Genomic DNA, 14,978 nt, shown 5'->3' on the forward strand with positions numbered 1-14,978 from the left:
ATATAGCTAAAATAGTATAAAGCGGCATTCTCACTGTCAACGGTACATGGCATCATAGAATTGAGTACTGTTTGAAATGTGTTTTCCAAATTTATCTAAATGAGAAAAGTGGTTATAGGTGCAAAAGTTATTACCCCTTTAACTTGTTTAACATGATAAGTACCTTCTCTTCAACACAATTTCTAATCAGTGAAGATTTAGAGAAAATGAGTAGCTGAGACTTCAGACATTTTTATTTGTTGAACTACATATCAAACCTTCACAGGTAAGCCAGGATGGGAAGTCACTACTGGACAAACTGCAGCGACCTCTGACCCCAGGAAGTGCTGATTCACTGATGGCATCAGCTAACTACTCTAAAGCTGTACACCATGTCCTGGACATCATCCATGAGGTGCTCCATCATCAGAGGCAGCTGGAAAACATCTGGCAGCATCGGAAGGTTCGCCTGCACCAGCGCCTGCAGCTGTGTGTATTTCAGCAGGATGTGCAGCAAGTAAGAGATTTATGCAGACATTGAGAATGCAAATATTGTTTATTTGATAGTTTTGCCATTTTTGTGTAACTATACTGTATTTTAATATTATGAAGATGAAGAAATCATTTGGTGGTTTGGAGAGGGATAGCATAAACACCCATACTGGATTGCATAAGTACGCATCCATACAGGACGGCAGAGAGTTTGATAGTAAGGATATGAAATAATCATCTGCAGCTTTTCCTTAGCTTTTTTCCACTTCCCCCTGGGTTTTCAAAGTCTCCATTTTTCTGCATGGCTGTCTGTATGGAAGAGCTCTTAGATCAAAACTACAGAGCTGGTGTGTAGCGTATCTGCATTTCTCCCCTTTGGGCATGAACTCTTCTCTCTGTCTCTGCTGTCTCCCCCCTCACTCTCTTTCTCTTTCTCACTCTTTCTTGCTGCATCACAAGCTTCTCTAGCTGTATTCTAGCTTCTGTCTTTCACCTCCTCTATCCACTCTTTCATCACTCTTCCTCTTGGTAGTGGTTTCCATGGTGATGCAATTTACTGTCACATAAAGCGTCGAGGGCATTGTGCACGTGATCATGTGTTTGTCCCTTCACAAATATTCTCTAAGAGACCTTGAAAACACGAAAAATCCTTTTAAAATCCCACATAGAAACAGATGGAGTATAGCAATCTGTTTAATAGATAATAAGGTAATTATGTACAAAGATTTATAGCTAATCTCATCCTCAGTGGAAATGTTGACACTTTGCTCTGCTTGGATTTCCTATTACGTAAAACTTAATTGTCCACACTGGGGAATTTAAATAAAAAAGACTGCAGATGGAGATAAAGGATGAAGAAAGAAAGGATGAGAAAGGGGTGAGTGAGCAAGATAGAGGGGTAAGGGAGAGGGGGGGTGATATTTATATACTGCTGAATCTATAATGGATCTCAACACATCCATTGCAGTCAATTGCCCCCCCTACTGCTTAAAATGTCTACTGCAATCTAAATTCTCGGTTATCCTGTGTAATTGAGCATATTTCAATATCTACATGAATACACTGTTGTGTGATTCCTTTTCAAGGTGCTAGATTGGATAGAAAACCATGGTGAGGCCTTCCTAAGTAAACACACTGGTGTAGGGAAATCTTTACACAGAGCCAGGGCTCTGCAAAAGAGACATGAAGACTTTGAAGAGGTTGCACAGGTGAGTGTTTAAATAATGTATTAAAAAAAAAGTTTCAGCAAAAGCACAAATCCTTATCCTGGATCTTACTTTTTCCTCTAAGAAAAAGTAAGACCCAGAAGAAAGGGTAGTTAAAAATGACTGTGTAAGACCTACTGTACTCTCACCTTTTAATATATGTAACATTTCAGAACACCTACACCAATGCTGACAAGTTGCTAGAAGCAGCAGAGCAGCTGGCGCAGACTGGGGAGTGTGACCCAGAGGAAATTTACCAGGCTGCCCACCAGCTAGAAGATCGCGTCCAGGACTTTGTACGACGTGTCGAACAGCGTAAAGTCCTGCTGGACATGTCTGTTGCCTTCCACACGCATGTCAAAGAGGTGGGTTTTTCCTCACCTCATCCTCTACCCTAAGAAACCCCATTAACCACATGAACCACATTATGTCCTCTGTTTTTACACAAAAAAATGTTGCGGTTATATATCACTATGACTAAAATACAAATTGGTTTTTTAAATCATTCATAGTGAGAGATGTACTATATGTGTTTTTACATGGGTTTGTGTCTGTCGGTGTGCATTATTTCTCAAAATGCTCCTGATCATGTTTGAGGCAAAGTCATTAGGTTTTCCTAGGTGCTTTTCTGTTAACACAAAGGCAGTCTGTCTCAATCTGCCTCATCCTTCACTGTGAATGACAATCATTTACAATCTCCGCTAAAAAATAAAGAAGAAACTACACAAGACAGGGTAGAAATACAGTCAACAATATACTGAACGTGTAAGATCTAATCATTGCCGCATTCCCATAATTCCGCTGACACTGTGTCGTAAATGTGAAAATCACTACTGTACATGTTGAGCGTCAGAATTAACCTCCCCACCTTGACAGAGCACTGTGCTCTGCATGTGTTAACACTACATCCTGTTTACATAATCACAGGGACAGTCCGAACCTTAGAGTTATTAATGAAGCTAGCCTTTAATGCCCATATGGACTAATCTCCCTTTTCCCATCTGTCATCTCACACTGGTGCATGTCACTGTGTGTTGTCTGTGTGTATGTGTGAGCCATTGTGAGTACAGTATGCGTGTTCCTATTGTGTGATGTTTTGTGTCTTTTTATATTGATGCCAGTTAATATGTAAGATACAGTTCTATATGAAACAAAGTGGATAATATTACCTAAAGTAATAATTTAAAAATACCTAAAGTACTGTGGATGTGTTTTTGAGTCGGCGGTGTGGGTGTTAGACACACCATAGGTGCCAGGATCTCCCTCCTGCAGCCTGAATGGTGTGCCAGGGCTTTTGTACCCTGAGCCAACTCACCCAGATGGCTAATCTGTTACCAAGATGACCATTCACAAAACACCAGCTTTGAGCAAAACTGCATCAATTTCTTTCTCCCATCTTCTATCTGACTATTTGTTTGTCAGTTCTTTCCCTGTGCTCTGTAAACTTGCCCCACCCTTTTCAGGCCATCTGTTGTTAACAGCATCACGGTTTAGTTTGCGATACGACCTACATTTTAATTGGCTTGCATGTTCTGTCAATCACTGTTAGCTCTGGACGTGGTTGGAGGAACTTCAGAAGGAACTGCTGGATGATGTGTATGCAGAGTCTGTGGAAGCAGTGCAAGACCTGATCAAGCGTTTTGGCCAGCAGCAGCAGACCACCCTGCAGGCTACTGTCAATGTGATCAAGGAGGGGGAGGGTCTCATTCAACAGCTCAGGTGACAATTAACAGCACATACTACAGTACACTGAAGCCTGAATATTCTAATTTTATTTATTTATTTATTTATTTATATATATATATATATATATATATATATATATATATATATAAAAAACACACACACAGCAATATATCACTACTGTACACCAAACTCATGAAATGCCTTTAAGTTTCATTCAGAAGGGGGAACAGTGATGAAATGCTTTGTCACTGAAAATATGAACTTATTCAAACACCTGTAGTGATTTGATATTTTTCCTGCCATAACAGATAAGTAAAATAAGAAAAGGGGTGGGTAAATTAACATCCTCCAACATGCCACCACAAACACTTGGGTAGGAGTGGCTGTAGCTTAGCTGGTAGGACAGGGTCAGTGGTTCTCTCTTGGTTTCTTCTGACCACATGTTGAATTGTCCTTGGATAAGACACTGAACCCTGAAAATGCCCATGTGTGCTTCTTATTTGTGAGCTTGTAAGCTCAATTGTAACTTGACCTCTGACTGTATTTGCATTGCACCTCTTAATTTGATTCGAGCGGTGTTTGACTCTTTTCACAGAGACTCAGCCATCTCGAGCAACAAGACTCCCCATAACAGCTCCATGGCCCACATCGAGAGTGTGCTGCAGCAGCTGGATGAGGCCCAGGGCCAGATGGAGGAGCTCTTCCAGGAAAGGAAGATCAAACTGGAGCTCTTTCTTCAACTCCGCATCTTTGAGAGGGACGCAATCGATGTGAGTAGGCGGGAAATGGATACTTTGTGTATGGTAATTTTTTTTCTTTTTCTTTCCATGTTCAGGCAAAAGTAAGAGTGAGAAAGACACAAGGAGCAGGGGAGAGGATAAGATTTAAGGATTGTACAGGGCTAAAAGAGCATAAAGGAGTGGGAGTGGATAAAGCATAAGATGGATAATACGCAGATTATACAAGTTAGACTAGCAAGTAAAGTAGTAAAAAAAATTCGGCCTCACTAATGAGCACTAAAAGTCAGAGGTGGACAAGAATTTTTTTTTAAATTAACACATGAAGAAGACTGGTGCACAAAAGAAAAGTGGAAAGCAGAGAGGAGTTAAAGTGAGAACCAAGATTGTCATAAAATCAAGTGACAGATATGATCAGTGTTTCATATTTGTCTGTTTTATTTTAGTTGTCTTTTTCTCTTGACTTACTTTTTTCTTAAATACAAAACCTAAAATACATGTACAAGCAAGTATGAAACTAGTAAACTCTGACTCTGAAACCATTACGCTGTAATTGAGGATACAGCTTGGTTGAATTCACTGCAATACTCTCATGTGTACTACATTAAAAGTATTTAGTTCCACCTGATGCATCTCACTGACTCATTCCAATTCTGTTTCCTCCTCCTCAGTCTGCTATTGGCTAAATCATATCCACTAATGCCTTCATGTCCTACTGTGACAGTGAATGTTTTTTCTCAGCTGGTGCTCAGATATAATGACTGCTTTTTCAAAGTATTTATATTTGTGGTGATATATATATATATATATTTTACCATGGCCATCAAACCAGAGTTGCTGAGCCATGCCACTATATGACATGATGAGCATGAATGAAATGTGTGTGTAGTAGAAATATTTTCAATAATAAACATATTACTTTCTCACCCTTTTTCTGCTCCTGAGGAAATCAATTCTGTATCGATTCCATTATAAAATATAGATTTGAATAATTTTATGTTTACACCAACATCCTCAGTAACATAAACATTGATAAATAGGGTATTATTACATGAGATCCTAGGCATTGTAATATCTGAAAGATATACAATGTGGTATTTACATGTACTCCACTGTGGGTCTTGCCGTCTTATGTCTGCACTGTTAAGTCCAAAAGAACAGATAAGTCTCTCGTTAGCGCTGCCTGTCAGGTCAAGGAATGGTTGTGAATCTGCTAATCACTCATATAGAAGTACGCCCTCACATGCACAAACCTAGACACAGGATTAATATGACACAATGCTCGAGCATGAATATGGGTGGAGGAGGCATTTGTATCCCTGCACTCCCTACCCACACACATACACATACACCATGACACTCCCTCTTTGTTTGGCTGGGGTGGGGGGTGGGGGGTTGAGGTGAGTGCACGGGCTGAGGTGAGACATGCACTCGTCTCACATTTTGTCCTGGATGATGAACTCTGTATTACATCTAACAAGCCACAACGAAACATAGTCAGAGAAGAGGCCTATCTTTTCTATTAGTTCGTTTTCAGAGTGTTGGATTTTGAGGGAAATGCTCTTCTTTCACACAGAGGGCATTTTGCTAAACTGTAAGAGGAGACGAAAGCAGAATGCAGATCAGTGCTTGGTAAGTTTTTACTTTGTCGTCAGATTTCTAAAAGTATCATATTGGTTAGAAAGGGAGTCATATTATTCTGATATGTTGAGGTTTGATAAGTTTACTTTGTGTGAAGGCCAAGAAATGTCTGAAATGTAAAGAGGAGATTTTATTTTAACTGGAGGCTATGAATCGAAAATACATTGTCAGAAGGCAAGTGAATAATGCTCTTTATTTTAAAAGAGGTTTAGCTTTTTGTATAAATGTATTCATTGTATAGGTGCAACAACGACCTTAAAGTTATATTATTCCTTTACATAAGACATGGATTTCACTGCCTAAAAAATGTTTCCATGGTCCAAGGCTTGTCTGGATGCAAGTGTGAGGGGTCAGTCTGTGGTTTGAGTCTTTGTTTCCAAGATGGCTCAAAAGCTCTGTAATCTTTCCTGCTATTTGTGTAATGTGAAAGAAAGTCTTTAATCATAAGTGGAGGGTCTGTCTTCCATTGCATAATAGCTTGAAGGTATGTACTGTGCAGCCTGAGCTCTAACACAGTATTTATAGGAAAATAAAGATGACTCTTAGTTACTGGATCTTGTTGGATCCAGTCTGATCTAATATTAACATGCATATGCTGTCAGAGGGAAGAGGGAAGCAAAAGCAGGGGGTTGAATACTAACATCTGGTTTACATAGAAGAGTTTGCAACCAAATATGTGGATGTCCATGCAGGGGGTCTGTGTGGTCCATTAAATTATCACCACATCTTGTTGAAAGGAATTTATATTCACGGAGGTTGATCACATGTGTAACTAATGCATTGCATGATCAATAATCAATAATCAAATTACCTCTTGTTTACCTCTTGGAAATACTGAACCTAAGAGACAGAGGAAATAAAAAATGGAAGGGCGTGAGAGAATCACAATCTCTTTTACAGATTTTGTTACACTTTAGGAATGTTTTTTTCTTTCCCTTAAAAGTTGTTGGAGATCTTCTGTGACATATGACATTAGTCTCTAAATTTATAAGGACAGCTGCCAAAGCATTTACTTCTTATCTTCATTTCACAGATCAAATTTTACCACTGTAACATTCACAGTGCTTACATTCTCTTGGACGTCCAGTTGTTTAAAAATGACCAAGCTTCGATTACACACTGACACATTCTTAACAATATGTCATAAGGTTCCAGAGCAGCTGAATGTTGGACAGACATGAGCCTCAAACCTTTCGAAACTTCAAACTTCACTTTCAATTAATTCACCAAACTTGAAATTTGATCAGGTTTATTTTTCATGGCTCGTGTTATGGCCACAGTGCTGTAAAGGTTCTAAAGTGTTGGAAAAAAGGGAGAATAATTCAGTAAATTTATTTACCATGTTCCCAAGAGTTCTACAGAAAGATTTTCAGAAAGACTGTTTTGCTTTTTTATTAGAAATACTGTTCTCATTCACAAACTAAATTGACTTAATGACAGTTGATTCTTTCTCAATTATGTTTTTAATAAAACTGAACACACCCTGCAGATGTCATACAGTAAATGCCCTACAGCAAAATGAGCTCACACCGCAAAGGCAACGACAACAAGTTATTGTGACAAGCAGAACCAATTAGGAAATATGGATGATTACTTTTACAAAATTACTTTGTGATAAAATATCCAATTTCAATCCAATATCCTGTACTGCCTCTTTAGTTACAGTAAAAAAGCCACAGCAGGCTCAATTTTACAATTTTTAGTAACTACATACCCCAAGGCGAGAGAGGGGTAAATTATGAAACATAGTGTAGACTCCTGAGTTTATTTAACAAAAAACAAAAACAACAAAAAAACCCACTGACAGACAGTGCTGAAGTGTGCCAGGATAAAGATGCCCCCGGTGTCATGATTCAGTCTGCGTGGGCAGTCAGAGACAAGTGCTGACATCTCCGTACATCTGCTTTATCAGCCGTGTTTTACCAGCCGTGCATCATCAGTGTAATATAATATCTATCATTATTCAGGGTGTTGGGCTACAGCAATAAAATTGTCTGAGTAATTATTCAAAATTTCTGTTGCCCATAAAATTCTACAAATAATAAAATTGCTCTGGTTTAAATCTTTGTTTTGATAAGAATAATGTTTGTAAGATAGCTTTGTAGTGTTAGCAGTGTAATATCTATCATTACGTCTATCCATCAGTAAACCTTCCTGTCATTTATCTTGTCTGTCTATGCTGCCATGCTCCCCCTCAGATCATCTCAGACCTGGAGTCATGGAACGAGGAACTGTCACAGCAAATGAGTGAGTTTGACACAGAGGACCTGACACTGGCCGAACAGAGGCTACAGCATCATGCAGACAAGGCCCTTACAATGAACAACCTCACCTTCGACGTCATCCACCAGGGACAAGAGCTGCTGCAGTATGTCACAGAGGTCCAGGCTTCTGGTGAGTAGGGGAATAGAAGCTATTCCTGAAGCTATTAATAAAGCACAGAGCAAATGAGAGCGGAAGATACTCTGCAAAGGCTGGGATTGGTAGGAGAGAATGAGAGACAGAGCTGCTTTCTTCAAGCATATTTTGCCTCATAATCTGTAAGAGCCATGCTCGCAGTCTGGTAAAGCTGCTGTTGGGCCAAACATGCACTTATGCACATGCCCATAAAAATGTGCGATACACTATGTTGTCGTGATAGTCTACCTTATAGGTTACAAGTACAAATGCAGCTGATGTTATGCAAACAACTGCCTTTGCTGCACTGTGTGGGGCGACTGTGGTTCAGTTGATAGAGCATTTGGTTCTTCGATCCCCAACACATCCTAGTTGTCTAAAGAGTGAACCCGCAAGCAGAACAATTTCGGATGGTTGCTGCTGTCCACAATAACAGGATCATCAAAACAAGAATCAAAAGCCTTAGGCCCTTATACCGTTTTTGTATGTACAAGGACTACCTCAGTGTCTTGCATCAGGACAATAATTATTTACCGGGACCGGTCTAGCAGCTTGGTGGCACACCATGCTACTGTGAAATAATTTTTAAAAAGGTGAAATCTGTAGTGACCTGGCTGTTACTATTCAAGAGTCCATTTATTACATGTATTGTATCTGTGTATGTCAGAGGTGTGTGCAGGGTAACAAATAAATAACACCTTGTCAAACACTTTTTTCCTTGTCAGTAGCAATATGTTTAAAAAATGAATCATTCAGATAGAGGAGCCGTAAACATAAAAGACAGACCGATGTTAGTAATGTAATGAAATGTCCTTCTCTTGTAGGTGTTGAGCTTTTATGCGACAGGGATGTAGACATGGCCACGCGGGTCCAGGACCTGCTGGAGTTTCTCCGCGAGAAGCAGCAGGAGTTGGACCTGGCAGCAGAGCAGCACAGGAGACATCTGGAGCAGTGTGTCCAATTAAGGCATCTACAGGCAGAAGTCAAACAGGTATGTACTTGAAGAATAAAGGTGAACAAGTATATCAGGGACAGACAGTGAGACAGCATGTGAGGAGTTATTTGGAAATGGCTCTTTTAAAAAACGCACACTAAAAAGAACTTTTACTTTTGAAAAACTTCAATTAAATTGGAAAGCTTAAATGTTTTGTAGGCTTATAGCACATATTATATAAAATGTTATTACAATATATACATCTCATGACCACTTTAAAATGCAATCCTATGAATCAGCTCTACATGAATTCTACTTTTACAAAATTAAAACAAAGTTTTAAGCCTAATCTGTTACAAAGGCTCAACTGCTATGTATTTATTATTGAGGTCATAATGTTTGGTGGAGTTGAACTGGAGTACATTATAAAAAGAGGTGGTCCTAATGTTTTGACCCTTTTATTCATTTTAAATAGAGTGGCAAAACCACTAGCAACACTTCCTATTATAATGGAAACTGAGAAATGATTACCTTGTATATGTAGTATTTATGGCAGAGCTGCTGTGTTGGATTGGTCAATTAGACCGAATAAAGTGGCCAGTGAGTGGCTAGAGTTAAGAAGTTGAAAGTGCTTGTGAATGCTTATGTGCATTGCATTATATCCCCATAGGGCTGTCTGACTGTCTGTCTCATCCTAAGACAGAGGCCCAGCTAATACATGGGAAGACATTCTGACAGTTTACATTGTACTGTGATTTTACAGGGTCTGTGTTGAAGTGATATAAAGGCAACAGTAGACTGTTGGGTAGATGACTCATCCTGTGTCAACAATCTCTCACATTCCGCCTCCTCCTCCTCTTTCTCTCTCTCTCTCTTTCGATGCTCTCTATCTTGCTGTATTTCTATCTGTCCTTGACTTGTGGGAATAGACGAACCAACACAGCGTGGTTGGATGTTGAGCCAATGAATAGAGAGTAAGATAGATGGAGATGCAACAGAAGGCAAATGGACCAGACAGAATCACACTTGATAGGGAGAGAACAAGATGAAATTTTTTTAGCTTGTTATTGTGTTTTTAAAATACATGTCAACTAGTGATTCCCTCCAAATATTCATCCAGAAGTTGAACGCAATCACGACAAGAAAGCAGTGCAGATGATATTTGATGTGATATTTCAAAGCAAAAACAGAAACAAACAGAGCTGTTTTTTAGAACAAGACCTGTTATCACAGTGGTGCAGGCAAATAACAATAGGCTTCATGCTTCAACGAGGTGCTAGAATTAATGAAAAACCGAACACAAGTGGTGGCAGATATGAAACTGAGACCAAAATAACCAAACTTCCACATAAAGTGTGCTGTAGTAAAACATTGGAGACGATGCACTGGCATCACACTGATAGAACAGATCAGACAGTGTGATATATTTAGTCACCTGCCCACTGAAAGGCAGTGTTCTATATGGAACTATGGACTGATACAGAGAGCTACAGAATGCATGTAGCTAAAAGTCATTTGTCAATCAGAATTGTACAAAGAGGTTGTTGTCTGTTTATTCTAGTAAACATTATGGAGTGACAGCTCACTTTATTATATATACTGTAGGTTTTACGTAAAGGCACTAGATTGCAGGGTAAATTACAGCTAAACTCCCGTTGCCACTTTCCACATAGGAAAGCCTACTCTAGCCATTACACCCCCTGCACACAATCCTGGGAAAATAATTGCAACCCTGTGTGACTAAAATTGGAGGCAACCATAATCTGGTAATTATAGACTGTATACTTGTGCTACTGATTTATTTAGAAACATTTCAGCCTTTCAATCCCCGCCAAATATTACCACTGCGCTACAGTTGCTATTGTTAGTGTGTTTTTTCTTTTTTTCTTTCTTTTTTCTTTTCTCTTTTTTGGGGGGGCTCTATATGTTCCAAACCTAGAGGTGGGTACTTGTTGCTTCACCATTTTCTGTATGTGATTATGAAATGTTTCAGAGTAGCTCTGCTGAAATGAAATAAATAGTGTTAATATCTAAAAGTTTGCCATAACACACGAATGAATCATACACTGCTGCTATTTGTTTGTGCAGGCGACTCATATTATGCATACATAAAGAATCTCTGCTGTGTTCACTCAGTAAGCTACAGTGCAATGGAAACAGTCCTGTGGAGGTTGCTAAAAACAAGACAAGTCAGAGTTGTGTTGCATCATCACTTCTATAGTCAAGCTTCAGTTGCACTTCTGCCTTTAGCAGATGTGCTTGCTGAGTCAGGGAGAGAGACTACCCTTTAGCTAGAACTGGATCAACTAAACTATGAGCAAATGGGATTTTTGTGTGCAGCTAAAAGTGTGCATGTGAGTGTGAGAGAAGCAGGAGCTGTGGTAGGTAAAGAGATTTGGTGCAGTGAGGAGAAAAGATTGATTGATTGAATGAGGTGGGTAGGGAAATGAGGGCAAGGGACTCAAGGGATTATGAACAGGTATTGTAGAAGAAAATCAGGGGGTGTAGGGCTTGAAGAAGGAAGTAGTTCAAATAATACCATTCTGTTTGTGTGCTTGTGTGTGCCCTGTTTGTTTGTTGTACTGCAGGTGCTGGGTTGGATCCGTAATGGAGAGTCCATGCTGAATGCTGGCCTGATCACCGCCAGTTCTTTACAAGAAGCTGAACAGCTGCAAAAAGAACATGAACAATTCCAACATGCAATAGAGGTAAATTAAGTATAATTTGCCTCTTCTTGCACTTTTCTCAGTCTCTATTCATGAACTCTACATATTCAGTTTTTCCTCTTCTTGGTTTCATCATGTTTGTGCCAGTTAATTTAATCTCTTTGTCCCTTGCCTTTTACTAGTTCTGCATCTCTGGTTCTTTGTAGCCCTTCATTCCTCAGCTTGTAGCCTTTCTGAAACTATACACATCTTCCTGTCTGCCTGCACCTTCTCCTTTTCTCACCAGAGGTCACACATTAAATGGAATTATGAATAATTAATATCTCTGTCTCTCTTTCCTCCCTCAGTGTACATTTCTTCTTTAGTTCCTCTCTCTGTTGGCCACTGCTTATGCAGGGTCTATTCCCTTTAAACCTTTCAAGTTTGGCTCCATTTAATAAATCTATACCTGACCTACTGTAGTTCTACAAAGTACATGCATGTACATGCAAGAAAGCTGAGTTTATGATTGCCTCTTATGTAAACTTGCCATAACTGTAGTACAACCCAATTTTAAAAAGTTGGGAAAATGTATAAAATGCAAATTAAAACAGAATGCAATGATTTTCAAATCTCATCATCCCAGATTTTATTCACAGTACAACATAAACAACATATCAGATGTTGAAACCCAGACAGTTTACCATTTTTTAAAAAAAAGGAACAGGGGCAACAAAAGGCTGGAAAAGTAATTGCCAGAAGTCAAAAATAAATGGAGGATGATTTGACAACTAATTAGGTTAATTTGCAACAGGTCAGTAACGTGACTGGGTATAAAAGGAGCATTTCAGAAAGGCAGAGCCTTTAGAATGTAAAAATGGACAGAGGTTTACCAATCTGCAATAAACTGTCAAAAAATTTTAGAAATATTTTCCTCAACGTAATGTTGTGAAGACTTTAAAGATCCAACCATCTACAGTATATATCATATATACTGTATATATGAACTGTCCTCTCTGCAGTCCAGACCTTTTACCAAAAGAAAATATCTGGTGCATTATAAAATGGAAAATGCAGCAACAAAGACCCAAAACTGTTGAGCAGCATTGGAAACCTCATCAGAAAAGAACGGGACAACATTCCTCACTTGGAGGAGACCAGTTTACAACAGACATTTGTTAAAAGAAGACCGGATGTTACACATTGGTAAACATCACCCTGTTCCAACTTATGTTGGATGTGTTGCTGCCATCAAATTCAAAATGAGCTAATATTTTCCATGAAATGGTAAAATTTCTCAGTTTCAACATCTGATATGTTGTTTATGTTCTATTGTGAATTAAATTAGCAAATCATTGCATTCTGTTTTTATTTATTTTGCACATTGTCCCAACTTGAATTGGAGTTGTAACTGAAACCTGCATGCAAGTGAAATGGGAGCGTCCTCACTGACCTCAACCCGCAGGTGCTGGAGACATTAAAAATTATGCCACAACAACATTATCAAATCAACCCTTCATTCTTCCAATATCTCCTTCTGTTTATCTCCATCTGTTTTCCCTCTCTCAAGTGGCTGTGAGGCGAAAAAGACATTCTCAGCCATTCTCATAGCTAAACACTGTGACATAAAAATCACCAGATACTGTCCTGTTTTTTACCCCTATATGTCATTTCCTCTCCAGAATGCTCAGTCCAGGACAGTCTTTACGACATGGCAATAATTCGATGGCATGGCAATACAACCTTCTTCTTTTCTTCCTCTGTTGCTCCCGAGTCCTATAATCTCTAACCAAACTGCCCTGCAGGCCAAATAGAAAGCTGGGGTTGTATTTTCAAAGCAATCATTGTGACACAGAGTTTCATAAAACTCCTGAATTTAATTAATATTTTCTTATCTCACCTTATCCTTGTTACAGAAAACCCATCAGAGTGCGCTGCAGGTACAGCAGAAGGCTGAGGCCTTACTCCAGGCCAATCACTATGACATGGATATGATCAGAGACTGTGCAGAAAAGGTATTACTCTCTTACAATTTTACACACCACTGAGAAAAAACAAGAATATGCAGGAAGACACTGCAGCAGCTTCTTTAAGACTGAGTGACAAACTGAGTTGTTTTGTTTGACTTGAAGGTGGCAGACCATTGGCAGCAGCTGATGCTGAAGATGGAGGACCGACTCAAGCTGGTTAATGCTTCTGTGGCATTTTACAAGACATCTGAGCAGGTACTGTATTGTGTGACAGGTTGGATGGGGGTTAGTGTTTAGTCTCACAGTAGTTTTGTTTACTGTACCGTTTGTGTCTCAGGTCTGCAGTGTGTTGGAAAGTCTGGAGCAGGAGTACAAACGAGAAGAAGACTGGTGCGGTGGTGCTGATAAACTAGGCCCAAATAGTGAGTCAGACCATGTTACTCCCATGATCAGTAAACATCTGGAGCAGAAAGAAGCGTTCCTCAAGGTGAGAAAGACGAACATATTTCAAATAAGAAAAGACACTTATTTGTGTGCTTTCCAAGAGCATTTTAAATATTATATATCTTAGAAGGATATTACTGCTGACCCAGTTGTAAAATCTATTCTCTTTCTGCTCATGTACAGGCCTGCACATTAGCCAGGCGTAATGCCGATGTCTTCTTAAAGTACCTACACAGAAACAGTGTCAACATGCCCGGCATGTTGTCCCACATCAAAGCTCCTGAGACTCAGGTTAAGAGTAAGTAGACGACTCAGAGATCATCTTTCTCCTTTCTGTAAATTATCATTACAAACAAATTGATCTAAGTTGTTATTAGCCGATGTTCGCTCATGTAGGTGTTGTGTTTTGTTTTATCAGATATCTTGAATGAGTTGCTGCAGCGAGAGAACAGAGTGCTCCACTTCTGGACCATGAGAAAGAGGAGGCTGGACCAGTGCCAGCAATACGTAGTGTTTGAGCGCAGCGCCAAACAGGTGTGTGCATGTGTGTGTGGGACTGAGCAGATTAGTACACCGTGTCATTCGGGACAGATGTGGTAAAAATAAACCTCCTCCTTGTTAGGTGACTGCCTCCTGTTTGAATTGGAACTAAAGCATGTTGATTTTTCTCAGTAACACACAGCTGCAACTTTTTTCCATCTTTTTTTGTTTGGATTTTCTTAGTAATGGTACATTTCAGATGTACTGGAAGTGATGTGAACTGGCAGACGTTTGCAACAGTGGCAATGTCATAGAGATGGCTATCATTATGTGGCAGAGGACTTCCAGACATATGGCTCCAACCACTC

The 14,978-nt window shown here is 39.4% G+C and overlaps 1 protein-coding gene across 7 annotated transcripts in view; it reads left to right on the forward strand.

Moving 5' to 3' along the window:
- The window catches only part of triob (trio Rho guanine nucleotide exchange factor b), an 86,802-nt gene that overhangs the window by 42,056 nt on the left and 29,768 nt on the right, over nucleotides 1-14,978 (forward strand). For all 7 annotated transcript variants that reach the window (XR_010914837.1, XM_067510337.1, XM_067510338.1 and 4 more), the window contains 13 exons: nucleotides 266-496; nucleotides 1,557-1,679; nucleotides 1,850-2,041; nucleotides 3,226-3,395; nucleotides 3,958-4,132; nucleotides 7,939-8,134; nucleotides 8,962-9,128; nucleotides 11,660-11,779; nucleotides 13,633-13,731; nucleotides 13,849-13,941; nucleotides 14,024-14,173; nucleotides 14,314-14,428; nucleotides 14,549-14,664. Coding sequence is in view for 6 of the 7 variants with exons in the window: in XM_067510337.1 (XP_067366438.1) it covers nucleotides 266-496; nucleotides 1,557-1,679; nucleotides 1,850-2,041; nucleotides 3,226-3,395; nucleotides 3,958-4,132; nucleotides 7,939-8,134; nucleotides 8,962-9,128; nucleotides 11,660-11,779; nucleotides 13,633-13,731; nucleotides 13,849-13,941; nucleotides 14,024-14,173; nucleotides 14,314-14,428; nucleotides 14,549-14,664 (1,947 nt within the window). In the remaining variant the exon portion in view is untranslated. The remainder of the gene's footprint in view (nucleotides 1-265; nucleotides 497-1,556; nucleotides 1,680-1,849; nucleotides 2,042-3,225; nucleotides 3,396-3,957; nucleotides 4,133-7,938; nucleotides 8,135-8,961; nucleotides 9,129-11,659; nucleotides 11,780-13,632; nucleotides 13,732-13,848; nucleotides 13,942-14,023; nucleotides 14,174-14,313; nucleotides 14,429-14,548; nucleotides 14,665-14,978) is intronic.

The sequence above is a fragment of the Channa argus genome, chromosome 7 (assembly GCF_033026475.1).
Source record: "Channa argus isolate prfri chromosome 7, Channa argus male v1.0, whole genome shotgun sequence".
Taxonomy (NCBI): Eukaryota; Metazoa; Chordata; class Actinopteri; order Anabantiformes; family Channidae; genus Channa; species Channa argus.